General features: G+C 33.4%; 1 protein-coding gene across 2 annotated transcripts in view; it reads right to left on the reverse strand.

Annotated features, from left to right (window-relative positions):
- The window catches only part of ROCK1 (Rho associated coiled-coil containing protein kinase 1), a 169,406-nt gene that overhangs the window by 99,782 nt on the left and 43,076 nt on the right, over positions 1–26,548 (reverse strand). For both annotated transcript variants that reach the window (XM_077778069.1, XM_077778068.1), the window contains exons 2-8: positions 24,690–24,771; positions 7,432–7,532; positions 6,585–6,722; positions 3,915–4,090; positions 2,975–3,059; positions 1,578–1,722; positions 1,102–1,240 (exon numbers count right to left, since the gene is read on the reverse strand). In XM_077778069.1, coding sequence (XP_077634195.1) covers positions 1,102–1,240; positions 1,578–1,722; positions 2,975–3,059; positions 3,915–4,090; positions 6,585–6,722; positions 7,432–7,532; positions 24,690–24,771 — 866 coding nt within the window. The remainder of the gene's footprint in view (positions 1–1,101; positions 1,241–1,577; positions 1,723–2,974; positions 3,060–3,914; positions 4,091–6,584; positions 6,723–7,431; positions 7,533–24,689; positions 24,772–26,548) is intronic.

Below are 26,548 nucleotides of genomic sequence, written 5' to 3' on the forward strand. Positions count from 1 at the left end.
TGTGTATCTATACCATTTATTTAACTCTAGCACCTAATGTACAGCATAGTACTTATAGTTATAAAGTACATATATTAAATGTAAAGATTTGAAAGACTGAACATTTCAAGCTCTAAAGGACAAAATGAAGGACAGTAAGTTTATCTTAATTAAAGTGAATTTAAAATTGAAACATAACTAAAAGCTCTAGGCCTCCCTAATAGTTAAATTAACAATATACAAACATAAATATCAAACATAATCTTAGTAAGTTATTTGGTTCATGCTTAAATTAAAAAAGTAAACCATAAGGGTACACGTAACATGCCATTTTTGTTTCTAAAACACATAAAGCATATACACTTATAAAAATGTTTACTGAATCTGAAAGACCTCATACAATGACCATCTCTAGAGGGTAGGAGGTAGACTTTTTTTATAGCTTTGCACTATTTACTTAATTTTAACATACAGTCATATATAATTAAATCCTTTTTCCAGCTCTACTGAGGTTTAATTGACAAAATCTTAAGATATATAAAGTGATGCTTTGACATATGTATACATTGTGAAAGGATTCTCCCACTGAGTTAATTAATACATCTATCATTTCAGATATTTACCTTTTGGGGGCGGGTAAGAACATTTAAATTCTACTCTCTGAGCAAATTTCATTATACAATACTGCATTATCTTAAACAGTATCAACTGGAAAATGTATCATTTTTCTATCACTAAGAAACAAATGTTCTCAATTAAGTTAATATATGTCATTGACTCTAATTTTAGAGATGTTAACATGTTTTTTAAAAACCCTCAGACTCAAGAAAATATAATTTTTATATTTAACCAAGTAAAAAATTCAACAATGAAATTTAAAAAATGATCTGGTCTAGCCATCCAAAAAGTATTATTTCAATTTCTTAGGTAATACAAGTAACTTGAGATCCAGGAACACCATCTAGAATATCACAAAATATTAGATTTCACTGTCATGAATGATTTGGGGAATGGTCGTTTTTATTTCAACAGTTCAAATATAGAAGCTCAGATATAAACCTCAAATACTGAGCAGCAAAATGAGAATTTCCTTAGAATAAAGTTCAATATAAGACTATTTACCTGTCAGTAAGGAAGGCACAAATAAGATTTTTTGCTTCTTTTGATATATCATTATCATCAGGGAAAGTAAGTGAATTTTTATGGTTCATAATCTTACTATAAGTTCCAACCAGAGAATCTGCATAAAAAGGTGTATCACCTGAAAAATTGATAGGGGAAACAAAAGCGAAATAAATAAGATATATTAAAAAAATCAGTTTCAAAGGAAAAGAGTCAATATTACCTGTGCAAGGATTACTATATATGCATTAAAGACATATACTTAATATATATATAAAAAGAAATACCGTATCACAAAGCTTCTTTAAGCTTTTAAAAAGCTTTTAAAAACATACAAATCAGGTTTGGATCAGTTTGTTTTCTACAAACAAAATTAATATTGCTTACTGTAATAAATATTTATTAGAAAAAGCCAAGCAGTCAAGTTTTGTGATGAACAACTATGTTAGAGGTACACAAAATTCCTCTTTACTCACCTACAAGCATTTCATATAAAAATACCCCAACTGACCACCAGTCACATTCTCGTCCATAATAACCATCACCACCTTGAGATTTTAATACTTCCGGGGAAATGTAATCAGGCGTTCCAACTGCTGTATCACATCGTACCATACCTTCCTAAAAAGAGTGGCAGTTCAGCTTTTGAATTAGGATACAAATATAAGCTTCAACTACTTAAAAGGACTTTCTTAATAAAACCTGTAGAATTCTAAATCTTTGGGCTATAAAATATATTAAAACCTAATGCACACTTGATAAAAAGGAACACAGTCTAATTGCATATACATATTATATACACAATATATTTGTAATATGGGTATATGTGCTTGTGTGTGTGTGGATACATCAGTGAATTTTACTTTGTAATAATACTCACTAGGAAGACACACCGCCAACCAGTTGTGCCAATATAATGACCTCATCTTAATTGCAGAGAGCAAGTATACAAATCAATGCAAACAGACTGAGGGACTGATAGGATGAATCATTCAATAACATTAATATATAAAGGCTGATTTGATTATCTTTTTTTCTAAAATAGTTGTTCAATTTAACTCTGCTTGAAACTGAAGAAAACATTCAAGAACTGACTGTACACATATAAAATGGGGAAGCATGTGAATGAGGAAAGGGTATAATAGCATCGAGCACACAGAATATCTATTTAATATGAATTTTAACTCTCCAAAAAAAAAAAACTAATTGCAAAAACTATACAGATCTATTACTTAGTTTAGCTGGTATTAATGCAACAGAATTATAATTAAATGTCACACAAAAGTTCTCATTTAGTATTTTCTTCTAACCAAAGTAATTTTCATTTTAAAATAATAAATACAACTTTTTGGGTATTGTTCTGTGGTAAATTTCAAAGAATATAAACTGTTTCAACTGAAACAAAGTAAGCATACTTGTTATGTTACTTCAGCTATATTTATAAGCTATTTATTACATAAATAATGAAGATGGTATCTTTTAAGAACGACTCCCAAAATAAGTGGTAAGATCTTTTTTACATGTTAATCAGAAGGCTAAGTAAAACATTAAAAAAAAAAACATATTGCTGAAATCCAATTTTTATGAAAGTCTAATTTTAACACTGGTCTTAGTATTTAGTGACTAATTCCATTTCTAGTTATGAGTAGTAGTGTATGTTACAAGATTGTTATAAAGGATTTAATAGACCCGGCAATCAACACTTACCTTAAATACAGAGAAAACATAAATCAGTTACAAGTTACTAATACAACATTAAACCATGGCATCTATTTCAACAATTAAGACAGGTCACACTAATTCAGTACAAGTCCAGCTATGGTTAGTACATCTTTGAAACAGCAAAAACTAAATTAAAATCTAATTATTTAACCTTATTCATCTTCATACAAGTACCAAAATCTGCTAACTTCAAATGTCCAGATTTATCCAGCAGCATGTTATCAGGCTTCACATCTCTGAGGGGGGAAAAAAAAACAGTAGAGTGTTTCTAAAACTGGTCAGACACTGATAAAAATTTTATGAGGCAGTTATTTTAGGCCATGTATCCTCACTCATTGTAGATAAAGCCATTTCTGATCTCTAGGTGCTTCTATAACATCTATAAATTGAACATCAGGAGGGAAACTCCTTTACATGTTAATGCCTCAGAGAAGGACATTTAATATTCCCTTTTATTAAAATTGGAGTTTGAGTCTCCTAATGCGCAAAGCAAACCATGAGAAAATAACCATAAAAAGCATTATACTCAGACGTAAAAACTAATTGAAACACATTTTTCAACATAAGTATATAAATAACCCCAGGACTCAGTCTAAATCATGTTCATTTTTATTATCACTGGCACTTGGCACAGCAACTACATTGGATTCAAGTGGTGTTTGCAGAGCAAATGAAATTGTTCTCTAACAATAAATATGATTTATTCACTAATTAAAAGCAAACTTATTTATATATTTAAAATTTTGCATATAAAAACAAATCAAAAGCAAATTAATTTGTGTAAAAAATTTAAAGTGTTTAACTCTCTGGCACATACCTCAGAAAACCAGCTTGTAATTTCTATTTTTCAAAACACCACACAAAAGCTATGTAATCAGATTAAGGGACATTAATGTTGATACATTTATATCAACAGTAAGCTGAAATAATAAAATTATGAATTTAAAGTTTTAAATTCTGAAATACCACTTGTGTCACATGAGAGGAGAAGAGGTGGATTTCAAGTAGGAAGTGCTAATCAAATACAATTTAAGTACTTTTCAGCCTCCCTCTTCAACAAATGAAAAAATTTAAAGCATTTTTATCTTTACCTATGAATGAAACCCATGGAATGGATTGCATCCAATGCAAGAACTACTTCTGCAGTGTAGAATCGTGCCCATTTTTCAGGAACATCATAGTTGCTCATTAAGTTTACAAGATCTCCACCAGGCATGTACTCCATCACCATATAGAGGTAACGATCATCTTGGAATGCATAGAAAAGCTATTCAAATACAGAAAAAATATCATTAAGATTAAGTAAAAACACTTTCATTTTAAAAAGGCAAAAATACTAACTTAATTAAAATAATCAAATTGCAGTAATTAGTGCTCTTAAAAAAAACAAAACACACAAACATAAATACCACAAAGACCCTTGCATATCCAAAGGTACTATTTTTTTAATTTTTTAATGTTTTATTTATTTCTGAGAGAGAGAGAGAGTGCATGCGAGAGAGAAACAGCATGAGCAGGGGAGGGTCAGAAAGAGAAGGAGATACAGAATCCGAAAAAGGCTCCAGGCACAGAGCCCGATGCGGGGCTTGAACCCACGAACTCTGAGATCATGACCTGAGCCGAAGTTGGACACTTCACCCGCTGAGCCATCCAGGCGCCCCTTCAAAGGAACTATTAACTGTGGTTATTTCTGAGGAGTTGGAAACTTTTTTCTCTATATGTTGCTATACTAATTGAAATTTTTACAGTGAGAATTTTTAAAAATTCTAATACTTCCAATAAAGAACATGCAAGTCTCCTAAGGAAAGAAATACTGTGATTCTGACTTGTGCTTTGGTGAGATCTACTACTGTTAAATTTATATCAATACCACAATTCTCAAGAAGTCTGAAAAATGATTCAAGTCCAAGACTGGACCTAGCAGTGGCAGTTTGTAAGTCCTTAAAAATGTGTAATGAACAGAAGCATAAATTAATCTATAAATTGGGGGTATATCAATAAGGATTAACTACCTTTCAGAGTTGTTAAAAAGATTAGTGAATGCTACTTGGTACAACAGATGCTCAGTAAGTAAGAGCAGTCAATAGGAGGAGCAGTAACAACTAACAGTAGGAAGACGGCACCAGCTAGAGTCAAGCAGGAAGACTGAAGTCCATTGATATGAAATTGGCAAGAATACCAGGCATAAATATATTTCTTATTTGACCAGGGTTGAAGTTTAAAAAAGAACATACTTACAAAAGAACATTTTAAGTAAACATAAGAAGATTAGAATCATACTAAAAATAAAGCATAGAGAAAATGATATCTTATTTACATAAACATTTGACTTAAAATCTTTTTGTTTCATTTTTTCAGTAGTGTTTAATGATTTTAGTTACCAATTTAGTTATTTTAATTTAAAAATATATTTTAGGGAAGGATAAGAAACAAAGTGGCATCTCAAGACTACCCCAGATTAAAGTATACAATTTATCATTTGGGTACCATAATTAAAGAAACAAGGTTGATCTGGTGGCAGTGGTTCTCAACCAGAGGAAATATTGTCCCCTGACAACCTGTCCACTACCACCCAAGTAAACATTCAACAACGTCTAAACACAATTTCTGTTGTTACAAATGGTAGGTGTGCTGGGGACGGTTGCTACTGGCAGCACCTAGGTAGAAGCCAGGGATGCTACTAAAACTCTGATCATGCACAGGACAAAGGACTACCTGACCCAAAATGTCAATAATACTGAGCCTGAAAATCCCTGCTCCATACAACTGACAAAAATAGAGCAGACATTTCAAGTATAAAAAGTCACATGTAACTCTTAAACATTTCCATATTCTCTTTATTCCAGTTACTAGTATGCTTATTTAAGATACTCCACTATATTGTAAATTAATAAGTCACAACATTTATGTTAATAATTTAGAAATGGTTAGTCCACCAGCAGTTTTCTTTTTTTAAAACCAGAAGATTTTAAATCTTTACTTACCCCATATGACTTTACATAAGAACCCCCAATACATAAAGACAAAAAAAAGTATGGAGCTGCTGTAGTTGAAGTAGAAATAGAAAATCCAGGATTATAACCAACCCAAATTCCTGGTTGTCCCCATGACTTCACCTGAGGTACCTCCACAGTTCGAAAAAAAATCTAAGGAAATGTCCACATTTTTGAACATGGGAATTGAGGCCCAGAGATGTAAATAACTTGGCCACACTTCATAGATAGGTCTGTGACAGTTAAGACTAGAACCTACAACTACTGACTTCTACTGAAGTCTATTTTTCGTTTTCTTCTATTTTTCTTTCTACTGAAAAACCTACAGCCAATACAATATTATTTGAAGGTCTACCTTAATTCACCTTTATTTTCTCACTCCTTCCTCTCCACAAAATAAGAGAGACAAATGGATGAATAGATGGTTAAATAAACAGAATAAGAGGGTCTCATTATTTGGGAAAAAACTTAAATTTCAGTATTAAATAAAAGTATTCTCTTAGAAGATAATACTATATGACTTCCCCCAAATCAAAGCAGATTAGTTAAATTTTCTAATACTTAAAGTCTATAGGCACATAATCATTTTGCTTTGGCCTTACTTTCTTCCTAGAGACAATTCAATAAAATTAAATTTTATGATTTAAAAAATGATACATCAGACAATTCTGTAATCACCAGTAAATTCTCTAAAAAACAATCTAAGCTTTTCACATATGTTTAGTTACAAACGCATAAAGCAATAATGAAACAGTAGCAAAATCATACCTGAACAACCCAAGGACTGTTAGCAAAAGCCATGATGTCCCTTTCTTCCCAGAAAAAAGCAGAATCGGATCTCTTAATCATTTCAAATTTACTAAGAAGCTTCATAGCATATACCTTCCTGGTGGATTTATGCCTTACCTTTAAAATTAAAAACGGAAAATAATGACCCTTTTGTTAACATTTAAAGCTCAGCATTTACCAGGACAATTTACCAAATTATTTTAACAACTTGTTAAATGATATTATTGCTCTAGCTACTTTTATTTTGTCTCTTCTGAATTATTCCAATTAGATAATCTGAAGACTTCAGTTACCTGAAGCAAGTCATTTTAGAAAAAATCTTTATTCCCTACATTATGATACACTCCATGTCCTCCAACTGTTTATGCATGCTGCTATTTATAGAACTTATGATTCCATAGCATTTTAGAAGTCTAATATTACAAGTAAAGATTCCTCTTCTGATGTTTGAAACCTCTTCTCTACCCATGGATGCTTGAAGAAAATATTTCATACTATCTGCTGTACTTGGCTCCAGGCTTTTTCATATCCTTTTGCAAGACTATCTAGAATAATTTAAAGCAACAATTTTATAAAAAAAAAATCCCATCCCAAATCATATATGTTAAACACATAAGTGTTTTTTTAATTTTAAAGTCATCGTTTTGTTTTGTTTTTAATCCAGGTTTCACATCCAGCATGGAGCCCAGCATGAAGCCCAGCAATGAAGCCCAGCATAACATTTGAACTCAAGACCTGAGCTGGGATCAAGAGTTGGATGCTCAACCGACTGAGCCACCAAGGTGCCCCTAAAGTTATTGTTTTTAATCTCATTAAAATAACCTACCAATTGAACTTCTCCAAAAGCACCTCTACCAATCACCTTCACTACTTCATAATCTTCAGCTTTCATTCGTAAATCTCTGATTTTATTTATTGTGTCTTTATCTGCATGAAAAGAAAAGTTTATAATTTTAAATCGATGAAGCATTACAGCACTGTTTATTTTACAGTCAAGTTCCTGAAAAACAAAAAAATTCATTAAGAACTACTTTATAGTAAAATGTAAACTTATAAAAGAGTAGTGTTCAATATATTAAGAACTGTTTTAAATAGATTCTGAAATGACTTCACTCTATTAAAATATTTTCATTAAAATCTAACTTGATAAATGTTTCAGAAATAAATATACTACTAACACACACTAAGGATAATTAGTTAAGTACACAACACATTTGGATTGAAAGATCACAGGTAAATACTTTAGATAAATGAAATAAAATTTTCTTTTTATCAAGTAGGTTCGATGATCCCTTTAAGAAGAGGTAAATAATTTAAGATATCCAATGCAAACATGCTAAAAAAATAATCACATACTTATATCAATACATTTCTCTATTTGAATTTAGTTTTTAACTTAAAACACAGTGGGAATCTCTGCAATTATTTATATAAACCTGTCATGCCACAAGCTACAATAATTTACAAATCCCTACTGGATAGATATTCTAATTCCTAATTTGGTCATAGATTAAAATAGGGCTATTTTAATCCACATGGGTCAACACTGGCATGAGATTACATGGAAAACTTCCCATTTCAACGTGTACAAAATACAGAACAGCTATTAAATTTAAGTTCTAGTTCTTAATAAAAACTCCATATAATATTCTTGTTGTTCATTTTAAATGCACATTTAAACTCAAGTGTTTGTGTACATTATGACCAATAAACACATGCAATAGAAAGCAAATTTTAACACAGGGATAACATTAAGTACATTTAAATTTAGGTTACATATCTATTGCAAGATGCATAAGAAAGACACAAACAATAATCGATATACTACACATTTATGTCTATCATACAGGCTCTATAGAATCACTGTAGATATAGAAGGATGACTTTAAAACATATTTCCTCCTCTTAAGGAGTCCAAACTCTAGCAAATGAAACAGAAATGAACAATGAAAAAAAAGTACAAAAAAAAAAAAGCTATAAGGGGAGAAGCACAGTTTGCAGAGCACTAAGTAAGATACCTAACCCCAACCTGCCTGGGAAGGATGTGGCTAGAAAAGGCCTTCTGGAGATAATACCTGAAACAAGTCTAAAATGAAGCATAGCAGTTAGCCACGTGGGAACAAGAAAGGAGAGAATACTATAAGCAGATGAGTAACATAAGCAAAGGCACAGAGGAACTACATACAAGAAGTTCTCTGTTGCTTACGTATCAAGTTTGTGACAAGGGTTCAAAGGAGACGCTGGAGAGCCCCAAACTGATTAAGGAGCTTGAACTTTACCTATAGACCAGTAGTTATAGATCTTTTATTTAATCATAAAAAATCTTTCTCACAATAAAATTTTAAAGTAACTCAATATGTAAAATAGATAAAAGAAAGTGCTCTGCTTCAAAAGGGTAGTGGTGTGGTCATGCAGATATCAGAAAGGGGTTGGAGCCTCATCTACTTTTGAATTCTTCCATAATGCAGTCCTGAGCATCCTGTGGGATCCGGTGGGAGCTGAGAAGCATCATGAAAAGAAGTAAGGCAGATAAACACAGTCAAATTTATATTTCAGCTAACCCAATCTGGGAAATACGTAAAAAAGATGAACCGAGTAAGGACAAGATTAGAAGTGGACAGAATTTTAAGAGTACGGTAATTCTCCAGATGAGAGTTGAGAAAATCCTGAACCAGGATGTGTTATGTAATAACCTGTGAGGTTAAGAAAGTATCCGTAGCTCTGGTTATATGAGGTTTAGAGTGATAAAAAGGCTGCAAAGTTTGATGTCTGAGCTCAGAAAATACATCTTCTGCAAATTTATGTGGGAATGATGATCTTGCTTCCTGTTTTAATTCCTGATAGCACAGGAAGTGTATAAAGCAGCTTGATATGTGGTTCAAACAGTAGTTGTCAGAATGACTTTATTAACTGACATATGGCATTTAGGTGCTGCTTTTCTTTTTAATTTAAGGTTGTATTCATTAAGAAACATTATCAAATCTGGAGCAAAAACTAACTTCCAAAGTTAATCAGTGTTTAACAAAAACACAACAGTTGAACAAGGCTCTTCTCACCTAGAAAAACCTTCATCTTGGTCTTTGTCTTAGACATCTCATACTACCATACAAAATACCATAGACTGGGTGCTTTAAAGAACATTCATTTATTTTTCTCAGTTCTAAAGGGTGGAAGTCCTGGGGCGAGTGGGTGGCTCAGCTGGTTGGGCGGCTGACTTTGGCTCAGGTCATGATCTCACAGTTCATGGGCTCGGGCTCCACATGGGGCTCTATGCTGACAGCTCACAGCCTGGAGCCTGTATCAGAGTCTGTGTCTCCCTCTGTCTCTGCCTCTCCCCTGCCTGCGCGTGCTCTCTTTCTCTCCCAAAAATAAATAAATATTAAAAATTTTTTTAAAAAAATAAAGGCTGGAAGTCCAAGATCAGGGGACCAGCATGTCTAATTTCTGGTGAGGCCTCTCTTCTCGGCTTGTTGGCAGCTGTCATTGCTCTGTGTGTTCACCTGATCTCTGTCATGTGTGCGGGTCAAGGTAAGGACAAAGATCCTATCTTATCAGAGCCCCACCCCAATGGCCTCATTTAACCTTAATTGCCTCTTTATTGGCCCTATTTCTAAATACAGCTATGGGGGTTTAAGGCTTCAACAAATACATGGGGAGTGGGGGTGGGGAACAACACATAATTTAGTCCATAACAGTCTTAAAAAAAAAAAAAATCACAACTAAACATCACCACTGCTAAGCTATTGACTTGTTTATACTAAGATAAATTGGATGTCCAGTTCCAATTTCTAACAAAAATTTACAGAATTGATTATCTAAGTCCACGAGAGAGAATGATGTACCCCTGATGCTGTAGTACAATAACATGTTATAGATTCAAATATTTCCCACAAAATTCCTGCTGATGTATAATAAAATAATAAATATAGGCTTTAACTACCTTGTGTTTGCACAAGCTTTGTCAGTTTGTCCAACTAAGCCTTTTTTTATACCATACATAATTTTAACTACTATCACTTGTAACACACCTTAGCAGACTCCATTTCAAACTGTACCTGTTATTTTCTCATCTTTCTTTAAAAATATTCTTGCCTATACTTGTTCTATGCAGACTACGCAGAGAGGATAATTCTTTAGTTACTCCAAACTCAGCACTGACTCCTAAAATAAACACGAGTCCAGGAAAATCACTCAAAATTGTTCATCTTGTTTTTTAATTGACTATTGATGTCGCTCTCAATGACCTCAATTCTTTGAGCAACTGTTCCTGCCAAAAAGCTAATAGTCTTAAGGGAATTTTTCTCTCTGTCCACATTTTTCTTTCCTGTTGCTGCAAACACTCACCATCGGTGAACAGCTTTCCCTGTGTGGCCAACAAATAAGCCTCTCATAAACTAATTTAAGGTCGCAGCCTCATTCCTTTTTATTTTTGTGAATAAAATTCTGTGAGGAGATATCCCATTTCAAATTTTCTATTTTTTCTGACTACTTTTGCTCTCCTTTGATTTGGGAATATTACGATGAGGGCAGACTCTGGTAATGTCAATATATATTACTTCAATACAGCTACACTATCACTGCATAATAAACAATGCTTGGCCATTTAACTGCACAAAATAATCCATACTCCACCTGCCTCAAAATGATAACATTCAAAGTTCATTTTTTTCTTTTCTGACACAATGAGTATGTACTGGTAATAAAAAATAAAATGTTGTGGTATGGTGACACACATGAAACTCTGTTCAGTTGTAATTGTATCACTGATTTAGTTGAGTAGCAGCTTGAAGCAATAACAATGCCATGTAGAAATTGTCAGGACTACTCAATTCAGCCACTATAGCACAAAAACAGTCACAGATGATACAAAAAAGAATGAATGTAGCTATGCCCTAATAAAAGTTTATTTATGGACACTGAAATCTGAATTTCATATAATTTGTACATGTCATGACATATTTTTCTTCTTTTGATCTTTTATCAATCATTTAAAAATATAAAAAGCATTTTTAGCTCATGAGGCATACAAAAACAGGTGGTGGGTCAGATTTTTCCTATCGGTTATATATTCTGCCAACCCCTGCTCTAATAGAAACCTAGCTCCCCACTAAGAACACTGCTTCCCTTGCAGTGCTCAAGTGGTGACCTTTACCCTCCCCACAGGTCTTATACCCCTGGCCCTGAAAGTGGGACAGAAAAACTGCTAAATCTGTCAGCTTTGATTTTCATGTTATTAGGTTATATATATCTCTCACCACCTCTCATTATTTCTATAATCTACCTCTCTGGGGTCATCAATCTCATTGTTAGACAATTTTAGTTCCTGGTTTACTGACCTCTCCAATATTCACCTGTTTAATTCTTAGGATTTCAATATTTCCATAGATGACACTTCTAATAACCTGGCCTCTCAATATCTTTAAACTTCTCTCCTTTATTTTATACACACACACACACACACACACACACATGTATATATATAAACATATATATGTATATATAGTATATATACACTACATATATACAGCTTCTCTTTCTTACCTCCTCAGATTAAATTACATGGTCAATTATTATAATCACTCACTTGCATACACCTTCAATGCCTTGGCTCTCTTCTGCTTCATTATCCTTAGTCTGGCAAAATCATAATCCTAGTTAAATCCAATTCTCCAACTAACTCTGTTAGTATCCACGCACTTAAGTAAGTCTGGATGAATACATAAAATCATACTGACTGATCCCACTTTAAATTCATAATCACAAATATAAAGTTGGCCCCCAATTCTGCTTGGCAATTATACTTCACTGTCTATTCACTCTCCCATTCTGCTAGAAACCGTATTTTACATTTTCTTCCCTCCTCTCAAACCTCGCACAGCTTTCCCACTGAGGATCAGATCTCATAGCTAAGACCTTTTTGGCTACCACTCTGAAACAAATGAAACAATCAGAAGAAAACTGCCAGATTTACCACCACACACGTATATATTTAACTGTCAGCATGGGCACACATATATATGGTCACCTTTTAGTAGAGAATACTGCTATTTTACACCAATCTGTCCACCAGTGATGTCACATTCTTTTTCACGAGTTCAAGGACACTCCTTCAGCAATACTACCCTCTTTCCTTGAATCATTAAGTTTCCCCCTTCCTAACCAAATCCTTTATCATGCTACTTTCATTCTCATCTTAAATCTCTTCATCCCATTTCTCTCACCAGCTACTGCCCCATTATTCAACTCCACTACAACAAATACCCTCAAACGTTGTCTCTCCTCTCAGTTTCTAAATCTTTCTTCATATTTATTCTTAAATCCACTCTAGGTGGGCTTTGGCCATTACCTTTCTATAAAAGCTGCTCATCAAAGGCAGACTACCATGATGTTGTTAAATCCAATGACAAATTAAGTTCTCATCTTGACATATCAGCAGCTTTTGACAGTTTGGTCCATCTCTGCCGGTATACTTTCTTTACTTGACTTCTACATTCGTCCACTAACACTAAGGGTGTTTTTTCAACCTCAATGGCTACGTCTCGGTTGCTTTTTCTGGCTCTTCCTCCTCTCCCAGAGTTCTTAACACTTAGCATGTCAAGACTCAGTCTTTCACAGCGTTTTCTTCTCTATTTATGTCTACTTCTTTGGGGGCCTTTAAAAAGCCATCTATATATATCAACAAACTTTTACTGATTTATTTATTGGTAGTCCAGATATCTCTCTTAAGCTTCAGATTTATATATTCAATTGCTTACAAAATATATCTACTTGGTAACAGACCTCTCAAATTTAATGTGTATGAAACTGAAGAGATGTTTTCATCCAAAACTTCTGTGATCTCCATATTTCCACTGACAGCTCAATTTTGCTAAAGCCTAGATCCTTATATACCATATCCTGTCATTCAGGAAAACATGCTAGCTCTACTTTTGAAATATTATCTCCAAGTTTTCATTCTCTATACATTCTAGACCAAGCTACTATCATCTCTTTCTTGGATTACTATAAATTGTTCCTTAACTGATTTCCCTGTGTCTATCCTGGCCTCTCCATAGTTTATTCTTAACCCTGGGTGATATTCTTAAAAACACAAGTCAGAGCATGTCACTCCTCTGCTCAAAACTCTCTAATGTCTTGCCATCTAAGCCAGAGTAAAAGTCAAAGATCTTACAATGGTCTACAAGACTCTACATGACCTAGCCTTCCTATTTCCTTACTTCTCCAACATTATCCTACTATTCTCTTTCTTGCTCAATCCTTTCCAGCCACAATGGCTTCTTCCTTGCTGCTTCTCAAACACGCCAGGTATATTCCTCTCTTAAAGACTTCACTCTGGCTATTCCTCTATACCATTCCCTTCCCTCAAACATCTGCTTGGCTAATTCTCTCAAGTACTTCAATGATTTCCTCCAATGCTATGTTTTAGTGAGTCCCACACTAGTTACCTTATCTAAAACTGCAAAATTCTCAAAACTTCCAATCCTTCTTATAGTGTTCTATTTTTTCCCATAATATCAACTTCTTTGTTCTTTACAGAATTTATTTCATATAAAATTACAAATTTGGTAAGCCCACATTAATTCTAAGACCAATAAGTAGGATTATGTAACCATTAGACCCTTTTACCAATATTTGATTGTCTACTGTGTTGAGTCAAGTGATGCTGGCAGAAAGCTAAGAGTCAGAGATGTGAGATATTACTCCACAGCACAGTAAGCAAAAAATGAAATGGGAAAATTGAGTCACAAATAGACACCATAAATCTTGACAGGCCACTAACTAGCTAATTAGTCTCTAAATAATCATAAATTAGCAAAAGAGACAGAAAGTTTTATAATTTATAGCTTCAGGGTTATCAAAAATTCAAAAAGATTTCAATCACACACTTCATACCAGTGAATTCTACTAGAAATTTACCGTAAGGAAATCAGATACAATGTGGAACCAAGATTTTTACAATGTTTTTTAAAATGTAAATATTAAATAATTTTATATACATATAATGGAGTATTAGGCAACATTTAAAATTGTGCTGTTGAAGAATAATCATATAGAATGATAGTCAACATAAAATGTTGAGCAAAGAAACAGAATAAACTGCACAAATATATAATTAGTATATGTGAACAGAAAAAAGACTGGAAGGAAACATAGCAAAACAATAATTATACTCATTTCTGAGTGTGGTGTGATTTCGGAGTATTTCATCCCTCACGGTTTCTATATATTTCATGTTTTCTATAATTACTATTGCTTTCTAATGAGAAAAAGACATACTTGCCTAGTCCAAGATTATAAACTGCACCATAATTTTATGTACCGCTATAGACTAAGACACATTCCAATCGCTAAATAAGTTTTTTTTTTTTTAATGTCAGGATGGGGGCGCCTGGGTGGTTCAGTTGGTTAAATGTCCAACTTCGGCTCAGGTCATGATCATGCAGATCATGAGTTCAAGCCCCATGTGGGCTAAATAAGTTTTTTTTTTTTTAATGTCAGGATGGGGGCGCCTGGGTGGTTCAGTTGGTTAAATGTCCAACTTCGGCTCAGGTCATGATCATGCAGATCATGAGTTCAAGCCATGCATCCAGCTCTGCCCTGAAAGGTGTGGAGCCTTGAGCCTGCTTTGGATTCAGTGTCTCCCTCTCTCTCTGCCCCTTCCCTCTCACACTCTGTTTCTCTTTCTCTCAAAAATAAAAAATATATAAAATGTCAGGAAGAAATATGGTAATAAAAGCTATGTACAATATATTGTTTGACCAAAATACTGCTACTCTTTGCCTAAAGAAATCTAGTATATCTTTACACTTTTAGTCAAAATATCTCTAAAAAAGCTCTAAAATTACATAAAACTTATCTATAACCTACACTGTAATATTCAATTCCATAAAAATCAAATTGTTTCAATGCAAAAATTATTTTATGCCTAAATCTTTGAACAAAATTCAAACTCCAGGAAGACATGCCATGTTTTGCCAGTGTACACACACACACACACACACACACAGAGTAATCCAGTTTGAGAAATAGATGGGGGAGAAGGGTAAATCCAAATTCCTTAACATAGCATAAAATGGTTTTTAGACTTTTGTTACTATCTGATTCTCCAGTCTTTTACTTCTACTCTCCCCAATATGCTCTACCAATGTCCAGTTACTTGAAATTTCTCACCTTACCTCGCATCTCCATACCTTTGCAGATATTGATAAGCAGCCTAGAGTGACTTGTCCTACTTTATCTGACCAAGTTACTATCAAACAAGATCTAATTCTTTATCTCCTCTTCAGCCATTGCTGATCATCTCAAGCAGATGAAATAACTCCCTCTCCTCTGAGACACTACTACTTCCTGATTATTTCATCTCTTAATCTGGACTGAAACCACTTATATAACTGTGTCTTCTATTATATAGTACATATAATACATTTCCATTTGCTTAAAGATAGAGACCACACTTCTTTCATGGATATGTCCCTCATGTATATGTGTGTATATATATATACACTCAATGATACTGAAACATTAAAAACATTTAATGATATAAATGGAGACAATCAACTACATGAAGCTTTTACCTACTCAGGAACAACAGAAAAGTCACACATATTCACTCCAAAATAACAAAAGTATATATTTAAAAATCAATCTTGTAGTTCCATATGACCAGCAATTCTACTTCTAGGTATCTATCCAAGAGAAATGAAATAAACAAATATTTGTACACAAATGTTCATAGCAGCATTATACATGGTAGCCAGAAAGTAGAAACAATATAAATGGTCAACAACAGATGAATGGATAAACAAAATGTTGCTGGTATATCTACTCAGTGGAATATTATTTGGCAATTAAAAAGAATACATGTTATAACATAGATAAACCTTGAATACACCATGCTAAGTCCAAAAAAATCAGTCACAAAAGACCAACATAATTCCATCTATAGGTAATGTTTATTACCTACAGGAAATCTAAACAGACATAAATTAGTTATTGCCTAGGAGTGGGGAGATTAGGGAAAAATGGGGAGTGACTGCTAATGCATATGGGGTTTATGAGCTGATGAAATGTTTTAAAAGTGACTGGTAATGGCTGCAGAACTAAAAATACACACACAAAAAAACAACGAATTGTATGCTTTAAATGAGTGAATTTTATAGTATATAAATTATATCTCAATAAGCTACTTAACAAATCAATCTAGGGTTTGGCAGTGATTTTTAGACACAGCACCAAACACACAATCCATAACAGATATAATTGATAAATTAGACTATCAAAATAAAAAACTGTGTAAAACACTATCTATATATATACAACATTTTTAGTCTGGAAGTGGAGCTTACTGATCCCCCTGCCTATAAGTGTAGGCAGAACTAGTAACCAGATTGCAAACGACAGGGTATGGAAAGGGAAAATGGTAACTTTCCAGCCTGACAGACACTATTTTAAACCAAGTGATAAAATCTAACATAACCAGTGGTAAATCATGATGGTATCACAGAACTATAACCCCAATCTAACATAAGACAAACACAAACTGACTACAAAATACCTGATCAGTAATCTTCAAAACTGTCAAGGTCATAAAAAATAAACAAAGACTGGGGCACCTGGGTTATACACCTGACTTTGGCTCAGGTTATGATCTCACAGATCATGAGTTCAAGCCCCATGTGGGGCTCTACTGACAGCTCAGAGCCTGGAGCCTGCTTCAGATTCTGTCTCTCTCCACCACTCCCCACTCACGCTCGGTTTCTCCTTCACTCTCAAAAATAAACATTAAAATTTTTTTCAAAGAAATAAGCAAAGACTGAGAAACTATCACAGACTGGAGAAGACTAAGGAGAAATGACAACTAAATACAATGTAGTACTTTAGATTGGTTCCTGGAACCAAAACCAAAAGAATTTAGCAGAAAAACTGTTAACAGTCATTTAAGAAGCAGAAAGGTTTCATGATTTTACAAATCTTAAAAGTATGGAAAAACAGCATTTTACGTTTTGAAACGTGCCAGAGTAAAGGCATATTAAAACTTCAAAACAGTGGAAAGAGAAACAAACTTTCTAATGATCATTACTGCTTGTTAACATATAAACAAAAACCTAATTTAATGTTTGTAATCCATGCAACCTCATTTTTGGAAGGAAAAGAGAAAGAAAAAGGTTAAACTCCATATTATGAAACATGAAAATATTGTATGATTGATTACCAAATATAATTACTTGGAAAAATAAACAAAAATTTTAGATACAACCCTTTTAACAATGATAAATGTTAACTTATCTTTTAATACAATGATTTATTCTTTACAATAGAAACTTCTGAAAGAAATTTATTTTCTACATCTCAACTGAAATGATTTTGCTCTTGTCATATGTGGCTTTGTTGATTTATCTCTATGCTTGTTTTTGACTTGATGATTTTATGTGGGTGGCTATCTTTTTAGAAATCACTATTCTGAGAAAGTTTAACAAGAACTAAAAATGCATATCAACTCTAGCCTAGTGTGAATTCACATCTCCAAGAGGAAGACATAAGCTCCAAAGCTTAGGGTGTAAATTAACATTATTTGTTTAAAATAATAAACAAAAGACCAGAAGCAAATAGGGCAAAATATTAACTCTAATTTATTCATGATCATGGACACATAGATACGTATTATGTTATTATCAATTCATTTGAAATATGTGGTAACAAAAAACAATCTAAACAGAAAATGATCATATCCAAACTCTACTAACAAAAGGATACTTTCTAGATTATTTCTAACAAGTCAGCATTTAAGCTCTAATACATTAACAAATATTTAATGAGTACCTAATATTTAGTCAGGTTTTGCTACACAAATACAAATGCCCCTGGTCTCATGACATTTTCAATCTACTGATAAGGGAAGAAGAGGAGGAATGGATACTAACCAAATAATCGCAAAAATAAATATAACCTAACTGGTAAGTGCACAAGATGCCATGAAACCACATGCCTAGCAGCAGTATATCTGACCCTCCACAAGGGGCTACAGTGAAGGCTAATTTGAAATTTAAAGGATGACTCATTTAAATTCGATGAGAAGGGCAACACTGAAAAGTACTATGGAGAAGATATCAAAGTACTTTCTAAAAAGTAAATGTAAGCTATATGGTGGCGGTGTAAGGAAACAAGGAGTAGCAGTACAGATAAGAATGAAACGTGAGGGGCACCTGGGTGGCTCAGTCGGTTAAACCTGGGACTTCGCCTCAGGTCATGATCTCATGGTTTGGTGAGTTTGAGCCTGGCGTCAGGCTCTGTGCTGACAGCTCAGAGCCTGGAGCCTGCGTCAGATTCTGTCTCCCTCTCTCTCTGCCCCTTTCCTGCATGCTCTTTCTCTCAAAAATAAACAAACGTTAAAAAAAAAAAAAAGAATAACTTGAAAGGTCATGAAAGGCTGGGAGTGAGATTTGACTTAAGCAAATTTGCCGTCACAATTGAGAGAGGGAAAAGAGCATGCAACTGGCATCTAGAAGTAGAGGCCAGGGATGCTGGTAAATATCACACAATGCAAAGGACAGTCCCTCCTGCCAACAGGGTTATCTGATCCAAAATGTCAACAGTGCCACTTTTGAGAAACCCTGGTCTAAAATGAACTGGATGTTTTTTGTTTCGTGGTCTCTATCACATCCCAAATGCTAACTACATCAGGCTTTTTGGTCACAATTAAATTCAGAATAGCAATTATTCCCATTATTTTGGCAATAAATAAATAAATTACTGGCAAAATTTTATCAACTGTTCCATATGCTTTTATAAGTAGACACAGCTGCTACGCCATCAATCCCAGAGTTACTATGCCACTTTGGTAATCTATATTAGGAAAGCAATACTATGCTACCATAAAATATCATTTTTCGGTTTTTGTTTTTATCCAAACAAATGCTTTCTATCAGGTTTTTATTCTCAGGTTCATGGAATTTCTCAGACACTGCTCTTCCCTCCTATCTTATCTTCTTGTAGACTGTTAGATTTGTTTAATAAGTTTGCTTTTCTACTAACATAATTATGAATATTATACTCCAAATCTCAGTGGCATTCATAATGGTTTACAAATATATACAGTCATAAGCACTGTTCCCAAATATTCCCTTTCTCCTCCTCCCAATGCACTCCCCTAAACATGTTTCTTCTAAAATGTGACTAACTTCCACCATTTTATTTGGACCTCTCTCCAACCCCAACTTAATATTCACCTTAAAATCTTTGTTATGTGAGGATGATAAACATTTTCTTTGTAGTCCTTATTATTTAGGTATCATACACCAGAGTCCAGAAAAGCAAATCTTTATATTTAACTAATTATTCAGTCAAATGGTCAGATTGTTTTCCTTTTAGTCTGTAAGCATTCTTCAACACATAGAGATGAAAATTAACAATCTATAAAATAGTTAGGCCTTAAGTTTAAAATATTTCAAACTGCTATACTTTAAAGCTGTTACTCTAGTGAGACTTAAGCTGAATTACTAAAGAGAATGATTTTATCCTATATTCCAGGTATATTCTTAGATCACTATCTGATAACTAAGCAATTCAAACATTCACCTTTAGTAAAATATTTTGATGTACTAACAAAAACTATAAATATCCAAATAATTGCAGCAGAATATAAAATATGATCACCCTCTGAAAATCTATTACTCTGTGTGAATTATTACATAAATACAACTTGAATTAAAGGGGAATGTTATGTCATATAGACAGAATGAAACACTGTACCCTTTTGTGCCTGGCCTTTTCCACAATGCTTTTGAGATTTACTGACATTGCTGCACATATCAGTTGATATCAGTAAACTCCTGTTTACTGCTGAGTATTCCATTATATGGGTATACCACAATTTGCTTATCCATTTACCAAATGATGGGCATTTGAGCAGCTTCCAGTTTATAGCAATTCTGAATAAGCCACCTTAAATATTCTCATAGAGGTCTCTGTGTGGACATATGGTTTCATTTCTCTTGGATAAATACCCAGAAGTGGGATTCCTGGGTCATAAGGTAAATTTTATAAGAAAAACACCAATTGTTTTCCGAGTGCCTCACCATTTTACAAACCACCCAGGAATGTGGCAGAGTTCTACTGTTCTACATTCTCACATATACTTTTTTTTTAATGTTTTATTTATTTCTGAGAGAGAGAGACAGCATGAGCAGGGGAGGGTCAGAGAGAGAGGGAGATAGATACAGAATCTGAAGTAGGCTCCAGGCTCTGAGCTAGCTGTCAGCACAGAGCCTCATGTGGGGCTCAAACCCACAAACCATGATATCATGACCTGAGCCGAAATCGGACATTTAACCGGCTGAGCCACCCAGACGCCCCATCCACATTTTCACATATACTTAATATTGTCAGTTTTTAAAATTTTAGTTATTCTTACAGATGTGGCCATAATTTGGACCTGCCCAAAGACTAAACACACTGCATACTGGCCAACTGTGTGTCTTCTTTGGAGAAATGTCTATTCAAATAACTTGCCCATTTTTAAACTGGGTTGTCTTTTTATTGTTGACTTCTAAGACTGACTTACATAATCTAGATACCAATCCTTTATCGGGTATATGATATGCTAATATTTTTTCCCATTCTGTGGGCTGTCATTTCACTCTCTTGACAGTGTCCTTCGAAGTAAAAAAGTTTTTAATTTTGATGATGTCCATTTTATTTATTTTTCTTTTGTTGCTTGAACTTTAAGTATTATATTTAAGAAAGTGACCAATCCAATATCATGAAGATTTACGCCAATGTTTTCCTTTATAAAGTTTTATAGTTTGGTTCTTAAGTTCTGAATGACTTTTGTATATGGTGCGCGTTAGGAGTCCAACTTCATTCTTTTAAATATAGATATTCAGTTGTCTGAGCACCATTTGTTGAAAGACCAGTTTCCCTTTTCACAAGTTTTGCAACTATTTTCTCCCAGTCTATGGCTCATATTTTCATTTTCCCAGCAGTGTCTTCTGAAGACAAAAAGTTTGAATTTTGATGAAGTCTCATCTATCTTCTTTTGAGTAGTTTGTTGGAACTCCTGGGTGGCTCAGTCGGTTCAAAGTCTGACTGTGGCTAAGGTCATGATCTCATGGTTTGTGGGTCCGAGCCCTGCACCAGGCTCTGTGCTGACAGCTAGGAGCCTGGAGCCTGCTTCAAATTCTGTGTCTCCTTCTCTCTCTGACCCTCCCCCGCTGATGCTCTCTCTCTCTCAAAAATAAACATTAAAAAAATAAAAATAAATGTAGTTTGTGTTATTTGTGTCCCATTTAAGAAATTCTTGCCTAACCAGTCACAAATATTTTCTGTGTTTTTTTTCAGAAGTGTTATTTTAGCTTTTAAATCTAGGTCTATGAAAAATGTTGAGTTAATTTTTGTATATGGTATGAAGTAATAAGGCTTGCATTCTACATTACCTTGCCACCTTTGTTGAAAATAAATTGACAGTTATGTATTTCTGAATTCTCTTTTGTTCTATTTATTTTATGTATTTGTTCTTTCATTAATATATACTATTTTGATCTTGAAATCTTGTAGTATAGTTCTCCAACTTTGCTCTTACTTTCCAAAACTGCTTTGGCTATTCCAGATCCTTCATATTTTCATATGAATTTTAGAACTGCTGGTCACTTTAAAGAAAAAAAGCTCTCTGGTTCTGAGAGTAATGGATTCTATTTATCAGTTAATATGGGGACTCTCAACATACTATTATTGAATTGTCCAATCCATGAACACTGAATCACTGAATATACATTCTTTTTTTATGTCTTCTGTAATTTCTCAGTAATAATGTAGTTTTCAGCATAAGTCTGATACATATTTTGTCAAATTTATCCCTAAATTTGCCATGTTTTTGCTTCTATTATAAATGATGTTATATTTGTTATGTCAATTTCAAATCGGTTATTACTAATATATAGAAATAGAACTGCTTTTTGCACATTAATCTTCAATTTGCAGCTTTGTTGAACTTAATTAGCTCTATATATAGATATAGGATATCTATGTTAATTAATTATGTAGGTTTTTTCATAGAATCTTTAGATTTTTTAATAAACAAAAGCATGTTGTCTGAATTTTTACTTCTTCCTTTTTAATCTGTATGATTTTTCTTTATTTTACCTTACTGCACTGTCTAGAACTTCCAGGGCAATGTTGAATGAAAGTGGTAAGAGAAGACAGATTTGTCTCTTCCCAAATTTATGAGGAAAGCATTTACCCATACACAAATATACAACCTAACTGTAGGTTTTTTTGTAGATTCTCTTTATCAGGGTAAGGAAGTTTCCTTAGTTTGCAGAGAGATATTTTTTCATCATGAATGGATACTTAAGTTTTATCAAATGCTTTTTCTGCATCTCCTGAATAATATTATGGATTTTCTTTTTTTAACACATTATTATGGTAAATTACACTAATTGATTTTTGAACCTTAAACTTTACACTGCAATCCTGATACAAACCCTTCTTTGTCATAATTTTTTACATAATGTTAGATACAATTTGCTAAAATTTTGCTATGTTACTCTGTACTTTTCTCCAATTTAAAAATGAAACTAAGTTCATGAGTTAAAAGTTTACTATAGGCTTTATACTTTCATTTTATTTTACTTACTTCTACCGTGGCTTATGATATTTCTACTTATAAAATGTACATAAAGGCATATCTACTATTATGAAAGTAGTAATGCTGCATAGAAAATGAGTAATAAAACATGTATTCCAATACTTGCTAGCCAATTTTACAAAATTATACAGCCCCTCCCTCTTTGTACTATGAAGCATTTATTCTTTGCCTCCCATCAAATAAGAAATGGTCAAGATTCTCCACCTTTTTAGTTCTTCTGCTCTATTTTTGAGTAGGTTGATAAGCAAATGTAAACAGTAATAAAATGTTACTGTAACTTCAGTAAGATGTTAAGAAGTTAACTTACATCTTACTGAAGTTAAGAAGTTAAGAAAACTTACACATAAAAAGTTCCCAATTCAAACTCTGGCACCAATTACAAACTGAAATCAGGCTGAATAAATGTTTTTATAAAAAACAAAGAAACTTAAAAAAACTTTAATTAATTTAAAAAAATGAAAATTCTGAGGCAAAATTTCAAAGTGTTAAAATGATATAGAAATAGAACAAAGTAAAAAGATTTTACTCTTTAAAAAATAAAATTTTCTAACAAAACATATGTAACTAAAATAGAATTTTTACATGTTTTAAAACCAGCCTAACCCAAATGTATCACTATGTACAGGAAAGAAATAAAGAAATTGAGTGGAAAAGATTATATAATCATCTTACTATCATTTTTTAAGATTAAAGTTTAAAACTACTTTATTAAATCAAATTTTAAATGATTAAATCTAATATCAAAATCCAAAAGTTTTTAGAAAAAAAAAGCTGTAAAATCTAATATATAAGCCACCTTCCATGGAGAAAATTCTCATTATCTCAATGATAGGAGGGCTTTTCATATGCAATCTGTTCTTACCTGCAGGTATTGAAACAGCTAATAATTCACAAAAATAATACAAAAATACACAACAGAATAAATATAACACATATACATCAATGTGCATGTATGTATATGATTTTTTTTAATATTTTTATTTATTTCTAGGAGAGAGAGAGACAGACAGCGTGAGCAGGGGAGGGTCAGAGAGAGAGGGAGTCACAGACTCTGAAACAGGCTCCAGGCTCTGAGCTGGCAGTCAGCACAGAGCCCGACGCGGGGCTCAAACCCACGAACCGCGAGATCATGACCTAAGTGAAAGTCGGACGCTTAACCGACTAAGCCACCCAGGCGCCCCATGTATATGATTATTTTAACTTATTTTAGCCATTTACTTTTCATTCCCTTTTCTGCAAAATATTTTATAAAATATAAAATATTCTCTTGTTAGTCATTCATATTAATAAACTAATAGTTTCTTTCTTATTTCCTACTCATTTTATGTAGCAATTATTGATGAAATAACCAAAGAATACCCAGAAGGAAAAAAAAAAGACTGGCTTGAATTATCTAAGATTTTGTTATAGTCTGTCATTAACTTCCACAAAAAATTACTTACATCTGCTTAAAAAGTTGTCAATATTTTTGTTTTTTCTTAAGGCAGGAAAATCCAAATCATATACCAAAGCATCCAATCCATCCTAAACAAATAAACAAACAAATGTTAGTTTCTTGGATCACACTATGAACACTTTCCTTTTTTATAAGAATAACACACAACACATTTTGTTTGTCCTCTCTGATACATCTTGCATTCAACACCTTTTTACAAGTTTACATAGGTGCTGGGAAGAAGAAGCAAATTGTTTTTATTTCATATACAGATCTTTTACCTCCTAACTCTCCCAATCTGAGAAGCAGCAAAATCATTATAAATTGGCCACACATGACCTCAACTCATGCCCTTTCTCTGTGAAACTGAAAATTCCCTTTCCCATGAAATTATACTTTCACTCTCCCTTACTACATTTACCTTTATTTGAGATACTTATCAGAAACAAATGGCCTATATTTGTGACTATAAATATTTGACAACATAGTAACTTAACAGTAGCTGTTTGGTATAAAATAAATTCTGCATTTAGATACATTTTTAATTATAAAAATACATTGGGTTTTCATAAGAGTTTTCTTTCTGTGAAGCACTTTATAGGATAACCATTAGTAATGGAGAAACAAGGGCTTTTACACTTCAGTGGATTTTTAAATATTATCTAAGCAAGTGCAGAGCAGTGTGAAGGTGTACCAATCAGAGCTGAAGTGGGAACACATCTCTTCAGTTTAAATCCTATCATGTAGCAGGAGGAGGAGGAACATTCAGATAATCCCAAGTAATCTTCATTTTACTTAGCTTGGGAAATTTAGCAGAGCCCAAGAATAAAAACAAAAGCAACAAAGGAAGACACACTGTGTAAACCTTGTACAGTCATGTTCATAAAAGGCTGAAGGAAAATTTAAAGCCAGAGGATATGCAGACTTTATAGTTTGTGTTAAGCCCCAGGTGTGATCACTCAGCTATTTTAGAATACAAGTACTTAAAATATTTCCTTAAGAAACCAGAAAGCAGAGTCAAATTTAAGCAGGCTTTAAAATATATCATTGCAATAGTTGGAAACTGAACATGGAAAGAACAGGTTATAATATGAATGCTGTTGACTGCTTGAAAAGACCAATCCACTCAATACTGGCTTTTCAAAATTTACAGGTTTGTGCAGATCTGAAAAAGTTCCACCACTAATGCAAGCTCGTCTATCTTCAAGATACATTTCCTCCTAATGGCTAACAAACACATAAAAAGATGCTCAGCATCAGGGAAATACAAATCAAAATCACAATTAGATACCACCTCACACTTCTCAGAATGGCTAAAATAAACAACTCAGGAAAACAAAAGATGTTGGTGAGGATGTAGTGAAAGGGGAACACTTTTGCACTGCTGGTGAGAATGCAAACTGATGCAGCCACTCTGGAGAACAGGTTCCTCAAAAAATTAAAAATAGAGCTACCCTATGACCCAGCAATTGCACTACTATGTATTTATCCAAAGGATACAAAAAGGCTGATTTGAGAAGACACATGCCCTATGTCTTCAAATAGACTGTTTATAGCAGTGCTATCAACAACAGCCAAATTAAAAAAAAAAAAAATAGCCAAATTATGGAAAGAGCCCCAAATGTGCATGGGCTGATCAATGGATAAAGATAGGATACATATAATGGAATATTACTCAGCGATCAAAAAGAACGAAATCTTGCCATTTGCAATAACATTGATAGAGCCAGAATATATTAAGTGAAATCAGAGAAAGACAAATATCATGATTTCATTCATAAGTGGTATTTAAGAAACAAAACAGATGAACATGGGGAAGGGAAGGAAAAACAGGATTTAAAAAATTAGCAAACCATAAGAAACTCT

The sequence above is a fragment of the Crocuta crocuta genome, unplaced genomic scaffold, assembly GCF_008692635.1.
Source record: "Crocuta crocuta isolate KB4526 unplaced genomic scaffold, BGI_CrCroc_1.0 scaffold26, whole genome shotgun sequence".
Classification (NCBI taxonomy): Eukaryota; Metazoa; Chordata; class Mammalia; order Carnivora; family Hyaenidae; genus Crocuta; species Crocuta crocuta.